Below are 25,790 nucleotides of genomic sequence, written 5' to 3'. Positions count from 1 at the left end.
GTCAGCAGCATCAGTTCATGATTGTGCCCAAGAAGAATAGTAAGATCCACGTGTGTGTTAGCTTGAAAAAGTAAATACAACAAGGTAAGAGATCATTATATGCCACTTCCATCTGAACATGTGCTAGAAAGAGTAGTAAAGAAAAGAAGCTTATAGCTTCTTAGGTAGATTTTCGGGTACAACCAAGTATCCATAGACTTTTACTATCAAATGGGGAGCATTCGCATCTAAAGTAATATCGTTTGGATTATACAATGTGCTAGCTATGTTTCAAAGACTTATGTGCATAGCATACAAGGATTTCATATGGAAGTTCTTTTAGAAATCTTCATGGAGGATCTCTACACATGAACTCAAAGTTGAGACGAGAGCACATACCCCTGCAACTAGTGTTGGAAAGATGCCAACATTACAAACCTTGTCTAAACACAAAAAAATGCAAATTCAGACAGGGTGTAATCCTAGGGCACATGGTGTCTAAAAATGAAATCTCCATGGATGAAGGAAAGATTCAAATTATTGTAGAACTTGGAAGACCCAAAACACTAAAAACAGTCCAAAGATTCATGGGTCACACATGGTATTATAGATGCTTCATATTCATGTATGCAAAAATTGCTAGACCACTATATGCCCTATTGGTATGTTTTGTGTGAACTAAGGAGTACAAAGAGTTATTCCATAAACTTAAGGAGGCCTTGATAATAGCTCTGATTCTCAAACCACCCAAGATGGGATGTCATCTTCCATGTACATATATATGCATCAGCTTTTTATACTATAAGATGCATATTAGCTCAACCTGACGAAAAGAACATGGACTTTCCTATTAGTTATGCTAGCATACAACTCAATGATCTAAAGAAGAAATATATAACCACAGAGAGGAAGGGAGGGCTTAGTGATGGTTTATGCAGTAAATAAGTTTTTCCATTATCTTTTGGCGAGCAAGTTTATATTTTTTAAGACCATCAAGCTTTGTGCTACCTTGTAAATAGACCATGCACCACAAGATAATTTACATGGTGGTTATTACTTCTTATAGAATTTGATTTCATGTTGTCAATTTACAAAGAAACATCTCATGTTAGAGCTGATCACCTGTCAAGAATTTCCAATGAGAGGAGAACCAACAAATACGTCTCTATTTTAAATAAGCTTAGTCCCAAGGTGGAGTTACGAGATTACTGTGATTACTTGAGCAATGGACTTCCCTTAGATGAGACCATATCCCTAAGAAGAAAATGCCAGAGGTATCCCTAAAAACCCTCATTTTAGGACAACTCTGTAGGAGAGGGAAATATAATTTTTTAAGACTGCATATGAGAAGACAAGTACATTGATATTCTATAACAAGCTCGTGTGGGAGTCACCGACACTTCAGAGAAGACATCACATCAAGAAAAGTCCTATATATAAGACTATGGTGGCCCACACTTTTTTCGATGATGGAATGGAATATGTCAAACATTGATCGATAAGTGCCAACGCTTCACCGTTCCACAACAAAAGGATAGGATGCCATTACATCTAATCATGTTTGTAAGACCTTTCATCAAATGGGACATAGACTTTGTAGGACCCATTAGCCCATCTACTAAAAGCATACAAGCATGATACATCATCATTCGGTACTAACTATGTGACCAAGTGGGTTGAGGTTAAGGCCACAATAAAAGTGGATGTAGAAATGATCACCAAGTTCATTTTTTATGAGCACATCAACACTAGATTTGGATGTCCTCTGGAGCTAATTAGTGACAAAAGACCAATTTCTTAAGTGACTTGGTGGAGTTTCTCTTACAAGGAATGATGGTAGTACACAGAAAGACTTCCCCATACTATCCACTAAAATGAACGGACATGTTGAAAGCACTAACAAGGTCCTATGCATTGTGCTTACAAAGACACTAGAGGCATCGAGGATGGACTGGGAGCAAAAGCTTTCATCCACTTTATGGGCTTATAGGACCACCTTTGAAACCTCAACTAGGACTATGCCGTATAATCTAATCTTCAAACTTGACCCTATACCAAGGAAAAAAAATAGGGGCTAGTCTTGGCTAATTGACTTTTTTGGGGTTTTTTGCAAAAATAAAAATAAAAAAAATCGTTCAGTATCTTAATTCATTCGCCCAAATTTTGGAAGGGTTTTAAAAAATATTCAACCAATTTCGGACATTTTAGGGCATTTTTTGAAAGCATTTGCCCCATTTTTTATAATTTTATATTTATATAGAAGGAATAATCGCCAACCCACCTACACATATATTCATGGAGGCATCTTATGTTTTACCCCACCCTATACTCACAATTGAATTCATAATCCCAACCTTGAGGGTAGCAAAGCAAATGGAATGGATGGGCAATGAGTTATCTAATATGACTCATATAGCTTGAGAAACTAAACGAATCAATGCTACATCAATGGTGGGCATGTATGACGAGAAAAAGAGAATCGAAATGTGTTTCAATTCTAATATCAAAACTAATAGGCTCAATGAAGGGGACCTAGTCCTACTTTATAACCTCAAGAAAAATAAAAGGAAATTGAAGTTGAGAGGGATGGGTCCTTTCGGATCTATAAACTCACATGACTGGAGGGGCAACATGCTTAATGGAGTCCAAATGGAAGGATTCCTCAATGGGAGTAAACTTAGAAAATACTATGGGCCAATGTCCTATGAACAACTTCAAGCTATTCACAAGGCATTCACAAGGCTGAAGGAAACAGAAAACAGGAGGCCGAGATGAAGAGACGAGCCTAACATGAAGCTAAAGCCCAAGCGAAAAAAGAAAAGCAAAGGAGAGGTATTATACTCATCCACATGGCTGAAATGCATAACAATCACAAGGAGGAAGAGGTCAAACCTACAAGACTTTACCTAGAATGAACAAACAAACCATAGCCAAACTTGCTTTATTGGATATAAGGGTAGGAAGAAACTTAATGTCATACGAGACTTGGGTCTCATTAGGAAAACCCACCCTTGATCCAACCCAATCTCTAATACAACCAGTCTTGGGCCTTTATAATGAATGTAAAGGGATGTAAGAGCTTAAGTTCCACATCAATTCTTACCCTGTGGTGGAAGGTAGTTTTTATATTATGACCGTAGGTTACGATGCCATAAGAGATCATCCTTGGAAGGGGATGGATTTCCAAACATGACTATAGCATAGATTGGACCATGAGGACATGGCCACAATCAGGCCAACACAATGGATGGTGAGTTTTCTTCTCTCGCTGAATAAGAGCCAGGACAAATCTCTACAAAGTTCCAGAAGTTATTGATATTACAAGTAGGTAAATGTAATCGTCCATAAATTTAATCCAATCAACCCTTGCCAAATCCCTTAAAACCGAAAGTCAAGGAGCCAAAAGCCCAACCAAAGGAGGAGAAACTTTGTCACAATCCAAGGAGGTACTATAGGATAAACCAAAGGCCACAGCAACCTATCCTACTAAGAAACCAAATGAAGCAAGTGTGGGTACCAAAAACACCAAAAGATCCAACTTGTGTGTCCACCAAACAACAAAAGCCCAAGAACAAAACACCTAAATAGGTGTGGAATCTAAAGTAGAGTGTCCCCACGATACCGATGAAATTTGATTGATAAGCTTGTGTGGAACCCAAAGCTAAGAAGAAGCCGAAAGCCACAATGCCTTCTTTGCCATATGAGTTTGGCTGGTGACTACAGAACTATTGCAAGATTGGTTGTCCAAGCATTTTGTGGACAAGGAAGAAAGGCTTTCCAGCAAGGGTACCATTGTGTAGGCTTTTGGTGAACCCAGGCATAAGGACCATGGATGATCATCTAAGAGAGCTTGAGGAGAGTTTTGATCAACATGGGTATGTGCCTACATAGGGTGAATTTATTGTGTCACAGAGTTTTCCAGGAGAACAACCAGTGGAATTTAATCCTCGAGAAGCAAAATGGGCTAATGGATTTTTGACAAATCAGTCCCATCGTTTCAATGTGGCGGTATGCATATCTCCTTATCTTTATTTTATTGATGCTATTTTATTTTGTGGTTTTTACACATGACGATTATGTTATGTGTTTCTGTAATTTGTAGATGATTGATTCACAGAGGTGGAAACACCTTCATAACAAGAAACTTATCGTATGGGATGGAAACCACAGGGTGGTTGCATGGACCAATGCAATATTTAAAAGTAACTACAGCTTATCTCAATGCTTTACTCTTTTGTTTCCATTACCTATGTTGGTTTGATCTTACCTTCGATTGTAGAGTAGGATAAATTTTCCGAAAGATATCCGTTAGTTCGTTGTCATGTCATCGCCTTCACCAAGGAAGAGGAGGCTAAGCTATTAATGTACCTGGCAAACCTAAACAAGTGACTTCGTGAATTGACCTAAATTTATTGCATATATTTTATAGTGTAGCATGTCTTTGATCTTGTATAAGGTACTTTAAGCATAGTGACATGCGTGCATATGCCTTAAACGATGGCCCATGATGTATTTTTAATGTAAAGGTTTGGGATTGCCAACCTAACCACCTTACTCGATAAGCTCACAGACGAGGAGTTAAAATGGGCTGAACTCATTACAGCACGTGATAAGCACAAGCCAAGGTCAAGATGGTACAAGGTGCCCATGACCTTGTTGTGCCAATCTGTATCCCAGGTATGCTATTTTTTATTGCCTATTTGTAGCAATTGCTTTACTTTTGAAACCTCACATCTTAATATATGAAGCTTCCATGCTTGAGTGAAATAGGAGGAGTTCAAAACAACATTAAACGTGAGGACACATCAATTGCCTAGTGGAGGCGATCGTACAGAAGAAGAGGAGAAGGCATACCAAATGCATTTGATGTAGAAAAGGTCTTCACCAAAAGGGGATATCTCATGATGGCGGCTATTTCCAATCCTACCAATGGAAAGGGATTCTTTGATGTAATTTTCAAATACCAAGATTGGAACGTGAAAGGCCAACAATTGACTATGGACAAGTTACAACTTTTGGGACACTCAATCTTGCCTAAGAGAAAGTAAGTGTCCAATACATAAGGTTGAAAGAACATGCATATATCTCTCTTGCACACAACCCTTATAATTTTATTTTAATTACATCATGAAGGCAAAGATTGTACAAGTAATTGCGGGTGGAAAACAAGCAATGATAGATGCAAGTTATGGTCATAGTGACCATACATTCCGATCTTTCTTGTGTAAATATGTTTATTGGTATTGCTTGAAACAAACAACATTGGAGATATTGCTCGGTATTGAGTGTGAGTTTGCAGAGGTTCAAAAGGCTCATGGAGGATGCAGTGGATCTTGGAGCTAAACCATTCTTGACTTACCTCAAGGAGTGCAAAAATAAGCATTTTGCACATGCGTTTGGATCATGACTTTCTATTATGAAGCCTTCTTATTTAGTAGATGCTATGCCTTCTTATTTAGTAGATGCTATGCCTTCTTATTTAGCAGATGCTATGCCACACATGATCTCAACCACACGACGAGTTTTATATAGATATGAAACGAACATACATTCGTACTTTGAATATGTATACATTATATTTATGCTAACATATGTTCGAATAGGTGGTGGCTAACATTTAAAGAGCAAGTTGATGTCCCTTCCCTCCACCATCCAACCAAAGAATGGGTCACTAGTGAGGTGGAAGAGATGCATTTATCCTGAGATTTGGATTGAAGATCTCATAGAGACAAAGGAATGGGAATTGAGCCCATGGTGCCTGGAATATGAAAACAACACATATCCACCCGAAGAGAAAGATTTGTGGACAAGTAAGTGAAGTAGTATTCATTTCTTTACAACAATACATATTAACATCATATAATATGACAAGTATTGGCATAGGGCTTCATGGAAGTAAAAGTTCCAAAGATAAAGCAAAAGCACGTGTGTCACAAGGCAAAGGCAAAGAGCAAGCACCAAAAAAGCTCTAAAAGGGTAAGAGACCTCCAACAAAAAAGGCAAAAACTCATAAGAAGAAGGGGAAAGGCCAACAAGGGGTGTCAAGCAGTGAAGAAGAGAGAGAGGAGTCTCCATCAAATTTGGCCCATCAGAGAAGGGAAATGAAGTGCACTTCGAATCTAGGCATTGGATAAAAAGACAATCAAGATCTCGAGCATCGCACTCCAATAGGGATACAGCTAGTTCTGCTGGTCCTCCACCTAGTAAGTCATTCTCTTTCTAAGAATATTTTAATCATTGCAAGTTTCATGCAACGCCCTTTTCTTGGGTTTTTAATATTCTATTTTGATTTAAAATAGCATCTTAAGATATTCATCCATGACATATGGTGATAGAAGAAAGCATAGTGTATGTGGTCAACACAATTCTTGGAGGATCTAGCTCATTGTGAGTGTATCAATTATTCAAACAAATAGATCATTGCTTTGTGTCTGGAAACCGATAACAATCGACCTTGACATTTCATGATTGTTTATAGGGGAGCCACACATATGGCAAGGTTTATTGGGGGCCACACATATGGCAAGGTTTATTGGGGGTCTCAACAAGTATGGAAGTATTGTTTATAGGGGGCCACACATATGGCAAGGTTTATTGGGGGTCTCAACAAGTATGGAAGTATTGTTCAGTCAGCCGTGGCAATTCAGGGATGCTCTTTAGTGTGGGCGTATTTCCCATCATTGATTGTGGATCCGGATTATCTCGTTGTGCCTAGATGGAATGCTTGGACGAAGGAGCTTGTGATTGCAACATATGTGTGTTAGCCAATGAGTTTTTAAAAGATAATGGGACATTTGTTACAGCAAGCAATCCTAATCATCTTCCAACCATTTGAGGTCACGAAATCTCACAATCTCTCTCTCCGCAACGGACACTGTATCTAGAGATTCAAGGAGCTTACCCCCATCAGATTGATGATGGAACTGAGGAGGTGACCTACACAAACTACGTTTACATATAAGTATATAAATCAATGGTTTGAACAAAAATGTCTAACTTGTAATTGTGGGGTAGGTGCCCATTATACTTATTGGAGTGTTTGTACGCAATCCACTAAGTAGATATAGCCTAGCATATATCCGAGAGAATGGAAATGATGCAGTGGATGGGAAAGGGTTTGGGCCACATTCCATTGCTGTTTCAGAGTGTGAATACTGCAACAGGAAAGAACCCAATTTGATAATGGGTAAGGATCGTAAGCCTCTACGAGGTCCAACTGAGAGACCAGTGGTTATTGTAAGGTATGAAACAAGAAAGAGCTTTTTTATAATTTGAATTTGTGAAATCATGTTCAAGATGGTAGGGAATGTATCTAATTTTTTTCACTTCGCAAGTGGTTGCAAAGTGGTTGCTTGGAACTTTCGCCATGGAGGGGACCTAGTTCTTGATTGCTTTGTAAGAGACAGGTAGCATGGCAAAGGCATGCAAGCAGATGCTCCGACATTGTATAAGCATTGAGGATGATTTGCTATGCCATGAAATTGAGTTGGGAGGGCTTGAAGACATGATGGCATTGCAAAGGGCACAAGTGGAACCTATGATGGCAACTCTGTGACCTTTGCCACCATGGAATCAAGGTCTTGGGTCATATACACATCCCTCCTTATCTATGCCACCTCCATTTTATCCATTGCCATCTAATGCACCATTTCCTTACCATGTTCCTCCACGTTTTATGCCAATCCTAACATATCCTCCAAATTGGATAGCACCATCATAGCCCCTTCCTTCTGAAGGGCCACATAACAGAATCAGGAGCTCGAGTATCCCTCCACATACTTGTGACTCTAGGAATGGAGGTTTTATTTTGCACTACAATTCTCATAACATCTTCTTCTGTTATTTATGAATGACTCTAGGAATGGAGGTTTTATTTTGTTATTTTGAACTATATTCTCATGGCATCTACTTTTGAACTACGATTCTCATGGCATATTCTTTTGACATTGTATGAATGAGACTCTAGTAATGGAGGGTTTATATTGATATTTTGAATCATCAATTGTAGTTTGCATGACATTGTCTATTGTAATTATTTTATATTGAGGGTTTAAATTGATATTTTGCATCATCAATTGTAATTTGCATGACATAATCTATTGTAATTGTTTCATGCATGGAGAGAGGGGGAGAGAGAGGGGAGGGGTGTATCTTGTACCTTGTATATTAATTTTAAGTTGCATCAAGAGATAAGGAGTTAGCATAGGGGTGTAAAGAGATAGAAAATAAGACACGGGGGTTTTAAGAGAGAGGGAGAGCATGGATGTAAGAGTGAGATCGAGAGAGAGAATGAAATAGGGTCCTAGGGAGAGAGTGCGAGAGTGAGGGAGTGAGAGAGTAGGGAGAGAAAAAAGCACTCACCATTCGCTGGAAAATGCTCACCAAAAAATTTCCCCCACACCCCATCATATTGAACATGGATTCTTGGTGCAAGGTCCTCACCACATGTACGCAATTTGATGGACAAATAATACTTGAAATTGCAAAAGACAAGAGGTCTAAAGGACTATCTAGCCAAAGAGTACATCTTCTATGAAGCACTCCGGTGGCTATAGGTTGGTGAGTGAGCAACAAATATAGCCACATGGATCCTTTCTATGCACTAAGTACTCGCACTCAATTACCCCCAAGAATGAATCCTATTCTTCTACTATAGGTTTTAGAACCAAATCCAACTCAACCACCTCATCTATCACTTCAAGGATGAGCATGTTCAAATGTCCAAAGGTAGATGAGGAGCTCAAGGTAGCAAAAGGATTCACTTCTAGAGGATGGAAAAAGAGGTTAATGATGAAGAAGATTCCCCAAAGGAGAAAGAGGCTATGGAAGACATGCATGAGGAAGACCGTGTCCTAGAAGATCACTTAGGACCTTCCCCCCACCCCATAGGATCCCCCAGGCTCTACACAACACCAGGTACAATTAAGCTTACTAGCCTCTTCATGAAAACCCTACATTAAACTCCATATACTTTCCCTCACTGAACCTGTGGCGGTTGGGCCTCTCTTTCATCGATCCCCCATCCCCTCAAAAATTTAGGCTAGCCCATGTTCTCCTACCTCATATAACCTTGAACTTGTCAGGCAGCCCACCTTCCTCTTTACCAAGCCCCCCCTCGGTGTGAACCCTCACCCCACAACCCCTTCCTATCAACCTCACCACCTCAAACAACAAACATTTCTTTCACTTTGTCTGATTTTTGGCTTGCTTATACTCAAAAATGTTACTTTTCCAAGTTCCACACAAGCTCTCTGGTTGTAGCTTTTGGCCCAAAAAAAAGGTCACTTCCAAGCTCTAGAGCTTGGCTCTGGTATAGTAGTAGCAAGGCTAGAGTTAGCTAGGTGCATTTGCATTAACTGTGCTCAACTACGTGGTAGGAGCAACACGATGTCTGTAGTAATGCAAAATCTCGTTTCGTCTCCGATAAATGACCTTGTGCCTTCAGGTTAGTGGCCATGGGAGAGCATAGCTACCGAATGGGGAGACTTAGCAAGCCTAGCCTGCATTGATCAGCCTCAAATGCCAAGCACAACAGCTCTGGTTCCATGTTGCTCTTTGCCAAGCTGATCTTCCATTGGTTTCATGTATACGGCTAACAATCACATCACACGAGTCACCTTCCAGGCAGGGGTGCTGGTAGAACCCACTGTTAAGTACTTATCACTTGGGGTAAGGAACCTGGAGGGGTAGCAACAACAGAAGCGAAAAAAGTCAATCTGAGGATGATTGATAATCAAACACTAAGAGGAGTCAGCATAGCTTGCCATGATCATGAAGGCTAGAGTCCAATCTTGTCCAAATATTGCACCTCTTGTATTGAAAGCTGATTGTTCCTATTTTGTATGAAACACTTATGCCAGTTCATTTTAGTAGGAGTAAGCCTTTAGACAAGTATACCTTATCAGTCAATTTTGTTTGGGCAAAAGAAACCCTTGCTGCAATAGTGGTAATCCGAACACTTATGCCACTTCATTTTAGTAGGAGTAAGCCTTTAGATAGGTATACCTTACCAGTCAATTTTGTTCGGTCAAAAGAAACCCTTGCTGCAGTAGTGGTAATCCGAACCCAAAGGATCTCCTCTCAACCAAATGAAGTTTCGGATGAGACATGGTAACCCCCAATACAAAAGCTTCCTCCTCATGCTCATCTTGCTTCTGCCACGTCAGATTACCGACGGTCGGCTATCTAATGTGCAAGATGAATATTTGCTAACAGCAATTGCGATCTTAGCCATCTCCATGTCATTTGTCGTTGAAGCTTGTAGTGCCACGTCAAATTGTCAATCATTGGCAATCTGACGTGGCATATACATACTACACATGTGGCATATACAAAACCCACAAATTGAGCAAACCAACAAAAAGGTTGGTAATTATAGACTCTTGATCCATGAAAACTCAACTTTTGTTTAAATTTACTATGCATAACACATGCTATCGTAATCAAGATGCCTAGATGCTTCAGCCAAATGAAGCAGCACAACAGTTCAAGTCCAAAAAAGGGGCATTTACCAAAGGTGATGGGAAGCTTTGGTATTTCACGTCATGTAATAGTTGGCTGGTCCACTTCCAAGTCTACTATTGCATGATTCTAGCTACTTTGAAATGCATGGCTGAGACACATAAATTGATGCCTCTGAGTACTACTTGCGTAGCATAAATCACCCTTTAAATATTTCATTATTTGTCCACACCCTTAGCAATGAGAACCCACAATTCTCAGTGGGATGCTATGGGTTGAAACCACACTTTTGAAAGTCAATTGTTTGGTCACTATTGAACTTGCATGTCACTTCGATCCCTTTGCTCATAAACACCAGTGCTTCCTCACAAGCTTCTTCCAAGAAGGGTACCAAACCTCAGCTCCCTCAGAGTAGGTAACTCCACCACAAAAATCATTGTCCAAATTTTTGTAAGGCATTAAAAGATGGGTGAAAAAATAGATGCTTGTAGCTCAAGGCTACTACAAGGGTGAAAATCTAATTTGGCTACCTTGATAACCCTTACTACACACTCAAACACTTAACACATATCTCAAAAGTCTAGAAAGAAGAATATCTAACTACCACTTCATAAACCCACAGTATCCCTCTACCAACTTAAACATTGTTGTAGATGGCTAGCCATGTTGTGAGACTAGTCCTTGGTAGCAATTTTTTTTCATTTTATTTCATCTGTTATACCAAATTTTGTAACACAACTTCATAACTTTTATCTCCTATAGATTTATGGCCTTCTGAAGACATTTAATAGAAATCTCTCTCTCTCTCTCTCTCTCTCTCTCTCTCTCTCTCTCTCTCTCTATCCCCATACTGTTTATCATCATATCAAGCTTGTCCTTTGCATGGCTTGTGTTGTTTACCACTATAAATTGTTTTCTCTCTCTTTATTGGAATATGTCAAAAGCTATAGGATCATTTGACCCTTATCCCTAGTGATATTATATATATATGTATATATATATATATATATATATATATATATATATATAATATATATATCAGGATACACTAAGCACATAGGATCATTTATCCCTCATTGTTTAGACCCCTTTCTTGTAATATACATCTTCATTATTTATGTACCCATTTCTTGGGATATACCAAGCATGTACAAGCTCATTTAATCTGACCAATTTCATCTCCTTTTTATTAGTGTGTGCCTCCATATTAGAGGACCAAAAATTGGCATAGACATAGGTCAATGCAAGTGACTACTCTATGCTCTCACTATATGAACTCTCTCTCTCTAACCTGCTCTTGCTACCATCTCTCTCTCTCTCTCTCTCATGAGATGTAGCAAGATCAGGTTAGAGAGAGAGGGGGGAGACAGACAGAGAGAGAAATATATCTTATCCTTATCAGTCTTCATACGTTTATTTGTTAGGATACACCAAGGCCATAGGATTATTTGACCCACACCTTTTTGCATTATTCATTGGCTATATTCTAGGGATACACTAAGTGAAAAGGCTCATTTAACTTGATTTGTTTCATCTCCTTGCTTGATGTGTGTGCCTCTTGATTTCTTATACTCTTGGTATACGTCAAATCATTTATGTCGCTATTACACTAAGTGGTGTAGAGGATCATTTAACTTGATCAATTTTGTCTTCTCACTTATTACTAGTGTATGCCTCTTAATTTCTTATACTCATGAGATACATTAAATGCATAGAATCATTTAATCCTTACCATCCCCCCCTTTCTTGTTGTAGATGGCTAGCCATGTCCTGAGACTAGTCCTTCACAAATGCATTCAAGGTTAGACAATATCCAACCTTGAAGTATGTTCTAATAATAACATAAGTGACTGGTTTACTTTGTATAGTCATCTATAAACAGAAGAGAAGTGTAGGTTGTATAAATACATAATGATGCAATTATTTTTTGTGCCACCTAATAATTAATTTATTAATTATATAGTTAAACACATTTTAGTCCCTAAATGTAACCCTAAACCTAAACCTAACCCTAAATTATTTAATTTAAATATTTAAGTTTCTTGGATTATCTCTCCCTTGCCCTCTCTCTCTCTCTCTCTCTCTCTCTCTCTCTCTCTCTCTCCATGGAGGCCAAGCTACTATTCCCCCAACTTATTGATGCTGACATGTTTGTTCCATTGTGCAATGGAAAAGGTATTGTTAGCAAGGACTTTTTGATTAAAATATCTTATCCCAAGGAGTTCAAGTCCTTAGATGCCATCATTCAAAAAGAAGATGAGGAAAAGCATGTGAGCCTTATTCCACATCAAGATATGGAGGGTAATGACCTCTATATCCTTAAGGGGTCACTTTCTCTCTTGTATGAGGTGACATTCACTTCAGAATGTCATACACCCATGTGTACTCGGGTGTTTGTGGATCTTGAAAGTCCCTTACAGTTTGTGATGCAGTTCCCTTAACGGATAGAGGTTCCTCAGACAAGATCACTTTCTTGTCACAGTAGTAAGAGTACCGTGGATTTCTTGCTTACAACAATGAAGAAGGACAACACTTTGACAAAGCTTGTGTGGCGAATTCAACGAGTTGTACAAGTCGAAGAGCTTCCAAGGTTTTATGATGGAGATGTAATATTCAAGTTTCCAAACATAAAGGGATCTGGTTCAACAATGGCAGGGATGGACCATAAGTTAGATGGTCATATTTGGATAAAGCCAGCCACTTCAAATGTTTCCTTTCAAGGAGTGTGTAGGATTAGCCATTGTATCGGCATAATGGAGTGCCCAAATACAACTTGTCCCTGGTATTTAAACATTGGCATTAGCAATGATAGTTGTTTCAAAGGATGCATGAAGAGGACTTGCATAGTGGGCCTCCCAGCCATACATAATGGGAAGATCATTTGCCACTATTTGCAAGAAGCCAGCTACATGCAAGGGATCATGTGGTTGTTACGTGTCATATGTCATGCCTAGTGATGAGACCCTCACTCAGTTATAATGATACACATGGGCAATCATTCACACACTGTGTAGGCAGGAACATCGAAGAAATTATTGGACAATACAAGAGGAATGGTGGAAAAAGTGGTTAATGTTGATAGGAATGCCGGTCCAATAAGGGTGCAAATGTGTGTAGCCAAAGAATTGGTTTTGACATCATTGGTAAGGGAAGGGGGCCATGTAGAGCAGCTTGGAGAAAAGGAGTTTAGCGATGTGTTGGAGGAGCTTGGACCTCTAGTTGAAAATAATAAGTAAGCTTGGACCTCTGGTGACACGGATTTGAGAAGGTCAATTTTTTTTCGTTCATGCAGATGAGGCCCAAGCAAATTGGAATGCCATAAGAGAAGTATACAATGAAGGGCTAGAGATGAAGGGTCGAGAACGGTCATGCTTGTTCCACTAGGCACAAAGCCTCAACCTTTATACCACAAATGATGTCGTGAAAGCAGTCCAAGGTGTACATAAGAACATGTGTGAGCAATGGCGAACGACAATGACAAAAATAGTAGCACAAGCGCAAGCTCGTGTCTTCCGACAATGGTGGCGAAGTGGCAATGTGAGTGATCAAACATACCTGCTATGGACGTATGGTTTAGCTGGTGGGAAATTCGTATTGCCCATTGGGGTAATATAATGATTTCTGTATGACTACTACCCCTAGCTCTTGTTAAGTTTGGGTTTTTGGAAACATAACCTGCAGAGAAATTATTGGCATTGGCTTATTTGAGTAATTATTGCAGGTAGAAAAGAGTAGGTAGAGAAGAGTAGTTATTGCAGGTAATTATTTGAGAAATTATTGCAGGTAGAGAAGAGTAGTGATCAAGCATGCACACCACGCTCAAACTTATCAAAATCCAAGCATGGAAGTTAGCTAGCTGGGGAGGGTTTCAAGCAAAGAATATCATTATATGATACTTGTGTTACAGACATGACCAATGCCCTCTTGCAAAGTGCAAAACAGAATTCTTACAACCTTGGCAAACACATTGGAGCAGGGCCTAGTCTTGAGAAGCTTGTTGAAAGGGCAAATTCTACCACTCCTAGTCCAACACAGGTCATACGGACTATGAAAAGGAGCACTGCAAGTACTCCCATGTACAAGGCACCAATTCCTTTAAGTGGTGATCAAGAGTCAACAAGGCGTAAAAGGCAATCTTCTGTAGTAATTGATGTGGAAGATGATGCAAGCCATAGGCTAGAGTTCAATGTGCATATTCGAGATAGAAAATCAATTGGAAGACCTAGAAAGATTCATTTCTTAGATGAAAAGACAAGTGTGGGCAGTGAATTCATATCTACTAGTGTGGTGGAAGCACTAATACATCAAACCTTATGGGCAATTAGGAGGACTCCAAAAAATAGTAGGGTCATATATCCAGGGCATTTAAGAAGGATGGGAAAATGTGGGCGAACTATTGTAGGATGTGCAAAGGGGGCACCTGCTCCCTCGTTTTTTCAATAAGGTCTCATGTGGCTGGGACGACTAGTCAGATGATGTGGTTTTACAACACATATGTAATGCACACATGGGCCATTGATAAGAACATTGATCATCCTCCACACAAAGTTCCTTCAGTTTGGCTTGTGGGGGTAGAGGGTACCAAACTCTCAAAAGATGAGGTCGATGCATTGCTTCTTACAGGTTTCAATTTGCAAATGAAAAAAGTGGAAGGAAAGATATCCTCCTCTACAATACAAGGAGTGAGCCAGGGGATTCAAAAGAAGGAAACAACAGCAGCAAATGTCACATCTCAAGAGGGGCGACACATGAGATGCAGAACTAACATCTCAGAGCAAGCAGCAATAAGAATCAAAAGAGCTCTCAAAATGAAAGCAAGGGTAACACAAGAAATGGTGATTGAGTCTAAACAACATGAGGTTTTCGCTATAGAAACTTTTGGGAAAGGCATAGAAGTTGGTGTTTATGATATACATATCAAAGGCCATCCAACATGCACTTGTCCAGATTTCATGGGAAGGATTGAAAAGAGGAAGCCACTTCAAAAGAGGATAAGATTACATTAATCAAAAAATGGGAGGAGTATTCGCATAAAATGTAATGACCTTCCCTATATTATAAGATGTGGTTAGTAGACCCACATCCTGATAGTCTTGCACATGCCGTAAGATGCATGATAGGGGGCTCAGGGGGGGGAAAATACCATACTCTCGATGATAGTAGAACTTGGCAAAAGATCTGACTACACTTCAAGGGGGGTGTTAAGAATCGTGATGTGTAGCATGGGAACCATTGCTAGAAACCTCTAGAAGATAAGGGAAGCCACTTGTACTTGCTTATGATTGGATGTATCTACCTATATAATAGGCTCAATATCAATGCAAAGCGTGGGGTTTTTTCTAAGTGTATGGCCCGTATGGTGTATGATATGTAAGGGGTGTCATTTAAAAGGTTGACTTTTTTGATTCCCACTTACCTTTTTGGGAAAATGCCCATATCACTTCCATTTTAAATTAAAAAAATATTCTCCCCAAAAAGAAAAATTAGTATTTCCCACTAGACTCCACAAAAAAAAAAGTTCATGACGTGAATCATTTTCTGCAACTTCACACGGAACCTGAGTTCACGCCCAAAAGGTTCACGTCCTCGGGAACCGCGTACGCAAAAAAAAAGTTCACGATGTGAACCATTTTCTACAACTTCACGGAACCTGAGTTCATGCCCAAAAGGTTCATGTCCTCGAGAACCGCGCGAAAAAAAAAACTCTGCAACTTCATGAAACGTGAGTTCACACCCAAAAGATTCACGCCAAGCACCTATACTTTGTGTACCTGAGGGTTCTCGGTCTTAGCCAAAATGAGAATATATTTATTCATCAACCAATGTTGACTGAAAGGGATGTCGCTAAGGCTCTGAATAGACACAAGATATACCCGGAGTTGGCCTAGAGTGTAAGCAAGTACAAACATTTGTATTAGGCTGACCTTTTTTTGATTTTTTGAACTTGGCTTGTGAACAATATGGATGCAAAGGGATTCCAAAACTTCAATGGCTAATGTCCTTGTCCACTTAGGGCATTAAGACCTTTTTTGTATATAATGACATGACTTTTTATTAATATGGATGGAAGGGATTGCAACACTTTAAACATTATGTGTGATTAATGGATAGAATAGAATGCTACACTTTCTTCACTAATTTATTTTTCCATTTGTCCACTTTCTGTTGCAAGGATGTTGTACTGACATTTTGTTCTAAGGGTATGGAATAATAAGTGAGGGGGAGAGAGAGGTGGTGTATAGAGAGATATTGGAGAGAGGGGGAGAGGGAGAGTGTAAATTAGGGAGTGAGAGAGATAGAGTGGGACAAGAGAGAGAGAGGGAGTGTAGGGTTTGTGTATGGAGAGGAGAGAATGTGAGTGAGGGAGAGAGATACATACTACGAAGAGAGTAGAGAGAGAGAGAGAGGAAAAAAGCACTCGCCAAAAAAGGAAGATTCGCTCGTTGGAAATTGCTCGCCAAAAAAATGCGCTCAACATATTTTACTTCATTATTAACATGAAAATCTACATCAATTTTTGGATTGGCATTGACTCAAGAATTCACCATTATCTTTTGTGTATTCCAACCTTTACTATGAATAAGGCCAAAAAGTGTCAGTAAATTGAACCACGTCTTTATGTAATATGTGTGGAGACCAAGCTTGTGCTTTGGGCCTACCAACATAGAGTGAGTTGTATTGTGAAGGACATGGCTCTGTAATGATTTAAATATATTTTATTTTATTTTTATTCTAGTTAAAGTTGTTAGGCAAAACAAAAAGAGTTAATAAGTTAGTACAAAGATCACATAAAGAAAGAAAGACTAGGAGTGACTCTCCATCCTTCTGTTTCTTTTCTTTATTGCTTTCCTCGACTCTTTTTACTACTTTTCTTGACTCTTTTTTGCTCCTTCTTTTACTACTTTCCTCAACTCTTTTTTATGCTTTCCTTCTTACTGCTTTCCTCGACTCTTTTTTCTTCTTTCTTCGACATTTTTTAAAGAGCCCTCTTCATCTGGCAAGGGTGGGGTACCTGTTTTTGGCCCACTTTTAGCGAGGCTTGATAGGGTGGCTGGTGGTGGTAGGGAATTTTGTAGTGTAGGGCTTTTGAGTTATTTGCTTTTCCATTTCTTCAAATTAGGTAAATGATCCCTACACAGTTTTTGTGTGTGGCTAAAGCTAGCCGATTTTATGACTCAATGAATAGTATTAAGAAAGGAGAGAAGGACCTTCTCCAACATTCCCAAAATAAGCCAGAATTGAAAGGGGCTTCTATTCCCAACAACCATGTAGCCCATTTGGTTAAAGGATCAAACTTTTGAGCGTGAACTTGTGGCTTGAATCGTGCTAGCTATAGTGGGTGGACAAGCTAAGTAAGATATCGGGTGGATGTGCCTAAAATTTGAGCTTCACATAAAAGCTATTTCTTTCTCTCACACAATAGGAGGGGAGTTAGGTAGCACTCCAATTTCTTATTCCATACGTGTCTTTGAAGGGATGGGTTCCCCATAATTAGCCTCACCTAAGCTAGTGTCCTTGGTATTGCTCGAATGCTTAGCCACTAGGGTTGTTTGGCTCCTATGAGGTCTCAGAGGGATTGTGAAGTGTGCAGAGATTCCTCTTGAGAAGGTGCTCTTGATTCAGCATTGTTCGAGGCACTCTCCTCATGTGTGGTATTGGGTCTGAAAATCCTTCCCGACCTCATGTACATGTAAGGGTGGATCACCTTAGAGCACACCCCTCCTAACACAAGTCAAGAGATGGGCCTAGATATTCTAGATTCAATTGTTTTTTAAAATATTTTTTAGTCTCTATTAGACTTATGAACATGCATTCTCAAAAGTGAGAATGTATTTTCCCACTTTGGCACTAATAAGGAAAAAAACAATGATACATCAATCATATGTTTCTTTGTCTCACGACTCTCATGCTCACTCATCTAAGAGTGGGAATAGAACATGTGTATGTGTGTGTGTGTGTGTGTGTGAGAGAGAGAGAGAGAGAGAGAGAGAGAGAGAGAGAGAGAGAGAGAGAGAGGAGATTTCATCCTTGGTGGCCTTTCTCATGAGTGGTTGTTTCAAATCTTTTTAATCTCCTAAAACTTGGTACAAACCTTGGTTTGTAACCCCCTTACCCTTACCCAATGGAAGCTATTGCAACCTTGGGGAAAGGAGAAACTTTAGGGCTACGGAGAGGGATGTAGACCAAGAATGATGGACAATATTTTCTCCCCTACAAATAGAGAGGTAAATGAGCAAGGCCCTACATGTATCATCTTGCACGATTGAAAACTATGTCGAGAGGATAGAGATCTTTTTATCACAGTTCATGATCTCGTTTAAGAGTGCATAGTATGCTACAGGGCCAAAGTGAAAAGAAAGTGACGTCGGTTAACTTGAGAGAGAGTGAGAAACGTGATCTTGCTCAAGAGTGCATAGTAGGCTATTGGGCCAAAGCGAAGAGAGAGTGACACTAGTATAACCTGAGACAGAGAGACATGCAACCAATTGGTGTGGTTTGCAGGCTCTAAGTTTTATAGGGAATGGCAATGGTGTATTGTGTTCCCATTCTCTATGCATCTTCATCAACCTTCACAAGAGCCTCTACCAAAACTTGCAACGTTTAATTTTGTTTCCACCACAACCTTTTAAAAAAACTAACTCAAATTACCTTTTGCCAACATTTGAATTTACTTAGAAGTTACATCTATTAATTGATTGATTTTCTCGTTTTACTCATTGTAGGCTCCTACTAAGGAAATAGGTACGTCAAAAGCTCTCTATTGGCGAGAACTCAAACCAAAAAAAAAAGGAACTTGCATCTAATAGCTCGCTACTTGTCTAGAGCCCCTTCTTTCTTGGCCAAAGCAACAAAATGGTAGTGTTGGCTAGTCCTCTCCAGGTTTGGGAGAACATGCCCATGCTTATTTACACATGATGTGTAGATGCCCCCTTTTTGAAGGATGAGCTGAGATATGCTTTGCACGTCCTCTCGAAAGGTAAATGCCCAAGGGATGATACTATCTTCTTCCTTATTCTTGCAGTTTTGGGATTACATTGGTGATGATGTTACTACTGCTCTATAGGAGATGTGGTGTTCTAGTATGATGCCCCCTTTTACACAGAGGGTCTTATCCACCTTGTCCCAAAAGGTGGAGATAATACCAATATTAGACAGTGGAGGCCCATTACTTTGCTTGGTTCTGCTTACAAAATTTCAGCAAAGGTAGTTAGCATGAGGCTTCGGCCTATTCTTCAAAGAGTTATTCATGATACACAGAATGGTTTCCAAGGAAGGAGTATCTTTGATAACATCTTTTCATTATGGGAAGCTGTGGAGTGGGCCAAATCTAGTCAACAACCCCATTGCCATTCTCTTCCTAGACTTTGAAAAAGCTTGGATTGGGACTTCTTGGAAGGCACGATGGCACAGATGGGTTTCTGCCAGGAGTGGATCAGAGGGGTCTCATGTATGTATTGGGAGGCCCACAACACAATTTTAGCTTGTGAGGGGCACGGTGAACGCTTTCAGATCTCCCGCTATGTGAGGCAGGGATGTCCCTTAGCTCCACTACTCTACCTTTTAATAGTAGAGGCTATGAGCAGGTTTCTCAGAGCTACCTCAAGGGTCTCCGGCCTCAAGTTGCCTCTTCGAACAGAGGAGGAGTTACTGGACTCAGAGATAGCAGATGATACTGCTATGTTTTTGGAGGCTTTGGAGGCTTGCCTCTGTGCTTTCTGCACTGCTTTGGAGATGTGTTGGCAAAAGGCGCCTCCATTAATTGGCACAAATCAGTAGGATTTTGGATTAGTGACTCTCTGCAGACAAATTGGGGTTTGGATGTGGGGTTTACCTGGATTGAGAGAGGATGCACTATGAGATATCTTGGCTATCAGGTTGGCATTGACATCTTTCCTGCACAACAGTTTGCCCTTGTGCTTATGAGCATTAAAGGCAACCTTTAGCATCAGAGTAGCAAGAAGCTTGATTTGGCCTCTAAAACCTTGGTAGCTAACCAAGTGCTGCTAGCGACTGCTCATGTTGGGTGTTTCATAAGGGATGCATTGATTAGCTTCGTCGGCTTATTCAAAACCTGGGATTGCATGAGGAGCTTCTTGGTTCATATTCCTCCAATTGAGGAGGCTAACATGCAACCCATTGTGTGATCTTGGATGAATTTGGTAGACCTCTTGGAGCAGCCACGCATATCCAATGGGCTGCGTGGGTGACTCTTCTCCCCTCAGTGTTGGATTAGAAAAGGCTCATGTGTCTCACGAAGGATGAAAGAATGCTTTGCACCCATCACTTGAGAGGCACTAGTTAGAGGATTATGTAGGTGAATGTAGCCATAACTAACCATTTGATCACAGGGAACTTCGTGGAAGGGCCTCATCACTTATGGTTTGGGGTATTCTCAGGAATAGGGGTATCTATTCAGGTCATGTACCTCCCCACTTTGGGTGAGGATGATATACTAGTCTTCTACTCCATTCAGGATAGATGGCTCTTGGAGAGAAGTGTTGAGCAGGATTGCTGGCAGCACAAGGGAGATTTCCCCCTTGCTTGGTCTGAAATCTCCCGTTTTGTAAGATTTTTTCATACTTAATAGAAGTCCCTTTTTTCATACTTAATAGAAGTCCCTTTTCCGGAAAAAAAGAAGAAAAAAAGCAACTTGCTGGCAAAACAAGCAGGTGTGAAAGAGCCCTAAAATCAAGAGTGTATGAAACGGAAGCAGAAGCCCTACGGGAGGCAGATGTTTTGATCTTTTGCGAGCTTCACCCGGAGATTATATTTGCAGAGAGAGACAGAGAGAGAGAGAGAGATCGCCATCGCCATGTCGCGCATCTATGTGGGAAACGTGGACCCCCGGGCCACCGAGCGGGACCTCGAGGACGAGTTTAGAATGTATGGCGTTCTGCGCAGGTACACTCGCTCAACTTCCTCCCTACCTTTTTGTCTTTCGGTTTCTGTGCAGGTCTTCCTCTCTCTTTTCATGCCATTTTTTTGTTTGTTTGTTTGTTTCTCTGAGCTTGGTTAGAAGGGAGAATAGACTTTTGTTGTACAGCCAGATTTAGATCAGGGCTTAGAGGGAGGCCGACCAACCAACGCCCAAACCAACCTCCCTGCCGCTCTTTCCCCCAGAGTAGATCCTTCTGTAGTCGCAAATTGAGTGCCCACCCAAAGGTGGCTTGGTCTCCGGTGCAAAGGCGGTACAATCCGGGCCATAAACAGACCAGATACTCCTCGTCGCAAACCCTTACCACAAAGCTAGGCTGTTCTGCTTGAGATCTCAGTCAACTGAAAAGGCTTTTTGTTTTTCCAAAATTACACTATTATTAATAGTTAAGATTAGGTGGTAGTTTTTAGACATCAGTCGGGTCTAGGATGAGCTTAGGCACCACTTTCCTGAATGCCGGCCAGATTCCACCTTTCCTTTTAGGGGCATTAACTTCATTTTAAGTAGCCATACCTTGCTCAAGTCACTGTGAAATGGCACAGTGTGCAGTCAGCAAAAGTCCAAAGTTACAAGCATACGACACCACGATACCGGATCAGATCGCCCACCCCCCATGGGTGTAAGGGTCCCAACAAGCCCAATGGTTGTAAGAGATGATTGGCCGGGAAGCTGGGTAACCTCTACTCGGGTGCTCTCCTACCTGATAGGGCTCGTACTTAATGAGCTGAAGCGTGCTTCTTGCATCTTTCTGAATCTTCACCAATGAATGAGTTTATCTTTTTTTTTCCTGTATCACGTTTGAGACCTCGTTGGCTGCTACGAAGAAAAAATTTGTGGGTTTTGAGCTTCTTCCACAGCATACAAAACAACACCCACTCCAAAGCCTGCTTGTATGGGTTACTGCATGCTGCGCTTAGCTTTTTTGTAGCGGTAAATCATTATGTAGCAGGTATGCAAAGGCAGAGTTGTGGGTGTCATAAAGACAGATTTTTAAGTTGAGTTATGATGGTCTCAAGTTACTGACTAGTGTATGTTTGCATTATGAAATGTGACGGCAAAAATGTTGAATATGCAGTGTGTGGGTGGCACGCAAACCTCCTGGATTTGCCTTTGTGGAGTTCGAGGATCGAAGAGATGCCAGCGATGCCATTCGAGGCTTAAATGGTGAGCGTATTCTAGGTTATGCTACTCTATGTGGTGTTTACATGCAACTTGCTTTTGGGGGTATTGAACTATGGCATACACAGTATGCTCTTTCTTATGTGAGACGGCATTAGATGGAGGAGGAAAGAGGGTTTCTTTGTGGACTTTTGTCAAAACCTTCCTTCCATTTCTTTCATTCACTCTGTATTTTCTATAATCTTCTGTGTTGTCGTCTATGTTTGATGATATGCAGGGAAAAATGGCTGGCGAGTGGAGCTTTCACGCAGCTCAGGCGGCGGCGGCGGCGGCGCTGGCGCTCCTCGTGGTGGCGGCGGTGGTCGTGGAGGGGATGATATGAAATGCTACGAATGTGGAGAAGCTGGGCATTTTGCGAGGGAATGTCGGTTACGTGTTGGACCTGGAGGTCTCGGCAGTGGGGATCGGGCTCGAAGTCGCAGCCCTCGCTACAGGCGGAGCCCAAGCTATGGGCGCAGGTGCTTTTTAAGTTTGGGTGTTAAGCTGTGTATTATATGTGGCCCCCTCTGGGATTGGGTGCTAAGCTCTGTATTTTTACTGATGTTGTGGCTGGTTCAGTAGTGCTCACAGCCCACGTGGTAGGAGCCCTGGTGCCTACGGATCTAAGAGGAGCCGGTCTCCTGCACGAGCGAGGCCAAGCTATTCTCCTCAGAGAGAACGAAGCTTGAGCCAGTCACCTCCCCCGCGGCGACAGAATTTTAAAGAATCCCCTCCTGCCAATGGGTATGCAATTCTCGCGGCTCTAGTTCTGTACGGGCAACCAGTAGCACCTCCGTATAAAAATGGCTTATTGCTTGCATGTCTTCTTGCAGGAGTCCAAGAGAGCGCCGCTATGAGAGAAGTGTCAGTCCTTGATGGGGGGGCTTTCAAGCTGGATTGCGTTATGTAGAAAGACACTGATTATGTGTTAACTTTGTCAGGCACACTACCTGCTAGTAAAGCTTTGCTGGCAGTCGACTGTGTTTGGATCCAGCTTTAGCTCTCTGGAGTACTGGCTACATCAAAGTGCTAAGTTTGTCTGCATATACCTTTGGACTGCATCCAGTTTTGGCCTTCTTCATCAGCAGAAGGCGGAATATTGAAGCTTCATCTGCCTGATGATGGATAAGTTTCTGCCCTGTGTGTCTGGATTTTGGAACTTTAACCTAAAGATCTCTACTTTATTATGTTTTGGTTTAGATTTTAATGTTACAGACTGTTTTGGTCCCTAACAAGCTCAAGCTCACCTAGGATTTTTGTGCTGTGTTTTGAGGTGTGCTTCTGCTATGGATCAGTACGGCAAGGCTTCTGCACTTGCCGCCGCCACTGTATTCTTCTGCTGCTTGGAAATTCTGCTTCTAAAATGGTTTTAAACTGCATCGCCATCCTGGTCTGCATCACCACCATTGTTCGTAGAAGGGAACTTCTATTCTGCTACAAAATCTGCTGCCTTCATCCTTCGCAAACTGTTGATAGATGTCCTGATCTCCTCAGAAGAAGTCTCTTGAGGCTGCTCTGCTCCTCCATGTTGAAAGACAAGATGGAGGAATCCCTGCATTTTCGCGAACGTCTCGTCTCGTGTGGTGATGATATACACAACCCCTCTGCGTTCTCTCTTCTGACCACTGTCTACACGTCCTAGTATTCCTCATCTCAGGTTGTTTCTTCCTTGGAAGGATTAGGCGTCTTCTTGTCTGTTTCTGAATGAGTGGTGTTGTGTATTACTTGTTTTTTTAAAATAGAAAAAGGCATGATGTACCTGTGTCAACCCTCAAGCTCGACCCTAAATGGATCTGTACACCCTAGTGACTGTTTATAAGGCTTGCTCAAGGTCTCTCAGAAGGTCTCTTCATGGTTGTAAAAATTGTACTTTGGTTGTTTGGTGGATCTTTACTGTTTTCTTTGGTGGGCCTTTACTCCCTTCTGGAGGTAAGGTCGACACATCATCTTCCTATTTGTATTTTACTTCTTTTTGTCCTCTTTGCCTTTGTTCTATGGCTGCTTTTCTCTGGACTTTTATGCGCTTGTGGCAGCCTTTCTTGAAGGGGGTTCTCTTCTGTGTTTGGGTCGTCATTTTCATAGAGCACCATAATTTTGGCCCCTTGACTAGGGTGAAGGGTTCTGAAAGATATTAATGGAGTGTGTAAAATGTGACAAAGGGTACTCATAGACTGCAATTTGGGTGTGGAAAACCTACTGAGTAGGTAGTGAGAATGTGATTCATACATGAAGGCAGTTTGTTTAAGATAATCAGGTCCTGGCTAGTCCTTTGGCTTGCCATGTACATAAGTTGCTAATATTATTGTAAGTGGGCAGTGACAATGTATCTTGGGATGATTCCCACGAGAATGCAATGACCAGTCTCTGGCTGAACTTGTGACAGTGGATTCCTACAGTATGCACACTGAGTGCTTGACTTAGGTCTAGCCCAGAACTTGGGTGGGTGACTGGGGTGGAGGTGTGGATTCCTATAGTATGCACACTGAGTGCTTGACTTAGGTCTAGTCTACAACTTGGGTGGGTAATCGGGGTGTTAAGTTAAAACCCCTTCGATTGGTCACTAGTATATGTCTATGATGGTGTCTGATGGTTTTCCATGGACTTAGATCTGGTTCCATTACTATGGAGGAATGTGTTAGTTTTTGTCGGTATCACAACTCATGTCAACTTTCCTCTTGCTATTTTTTGTGCATGTACTTTTCCACACTATTGTTGGTATATGCTGACATGCCATTTTTTTTTGAAAAGTTGGGTGATTTTTATTACATGGGGGTCCCGCATACCCTTTTACAAACACACCTATGGGTTCACGAGTAACAAGGTAGTACCATGCCATTTTATGTGTTGATGTGAGTTGGGCATCATTAAAGAGTCACCTCTCGTTTGAGATGATCATTATTGTTAACCTATGTTAAAATTTAATGCAAAAGTTATTTTGTTGGAAGCCTCTAGGATTATGTAATGACATACTCAACAAAGTAATCATTTTTTTGAAAGGTCTGTGTTATTGTGAATTGTTACTATATTATCATCGTGTTATTCTTGCAAAATAACGAGGCCTAATTTAGTAAACTCAAGTAGAGTTTTGACTTCATTAAAAAAGATTTATTGAATCAAGTAGATTTAATAGAGGTTATTTGAGATAGATTTAATAGAGGCTATCTGAGATAATTTTGATTTTGGTTGCTTTTGAAAGTTACAACATATGTTCGTTTGTGCGATGGACTCTACATGTACTCATTGATTATATCACGGT

General features: G+C 40.8%; 1 protein-coding gene across 2 annotated transcripts; it reads left to right on the top strand.

The window, feature by feature from the left end:
* The first annotated feature begins 21,134 nt into the window (after positions 1-21,134).
* On the top strand, positions 21,135-24,514 carry LOC147633120 (serine/arginine-rich splicing factor RSZ21-like). Of its 2 annotated transcripts, none has more exons than XM_086806124.1 (5): positions 21,135-21,342; positions 22,452-22,540; positions 22,773-23,013; positions 23,117-23,278; positions 23,368-24,514. In XM_086806124.1, exons 1-5 carry the CDS (start codon positions 21,254-21,256, stop codon positions 23,408-23,410), a joined length of 624 nt encoding a protein of 207 aa, XP_086662250.1. In that variant the 5' UTR covers positions 21,135-21,253; the 3' UTR covers positions 23,411-24,514. The 2 variants fall into 2 exon arrangements, with proteins under 2 accessions (XP_086662250.1, XP_086662249.1); XM_086806123.1 differs by having other exon boundaries at positions 21,137-21,342; positions 23,114-23,278.
* The last annotated feature ends 1,276 nt before the right edge of the window (positions 24,515-25,790 follow it).

Source organism: Cibotium barometz, chromosome 12, assembly GCF_041138505.1.
Source record: "Cibotium barometz isolate CiBa-2024 chromosome 12, ASM4113850v1, whole genome shotgun sequence".
Classification (NCBI taxonomy): domain Eukaryota; kingdom Viridiplantae; phylum Streptophyta; class Polypodiopsida; order Cyatheales; family Cibotiaceae; genus Cibotium; species Cibotium barometz.
Note: the sequence above shows the minus strand (reverse complement) of the source record. Positions and strands in the feature narration are given on the sequence as shown.

Bases quoted from the DNA above. Each gene is read 5' to 3' on its own strand.
- LOC147633120 (XM_086806123.1), top strand. From the start codon at position 21,254: ATGTCGCGCATCTATGTGGGAAACGTGGACCCCCGGGCCACCGAGCGG. The intron at 21,343-22,451 runs GTACACTCGCTC...TTGAATATGCAG, and splicing joins ATGTATGGCGTTCTGCGCAG to TGTGTGGGTGGCACGCAAAC. The intron at 22,541-22,772 runs GTGAGCGTATTC...GATGATATGCAG, and splicing joins TGCCATTCGAGGCTTAAATG to GGAAAAATGGCTGGCGAGTG.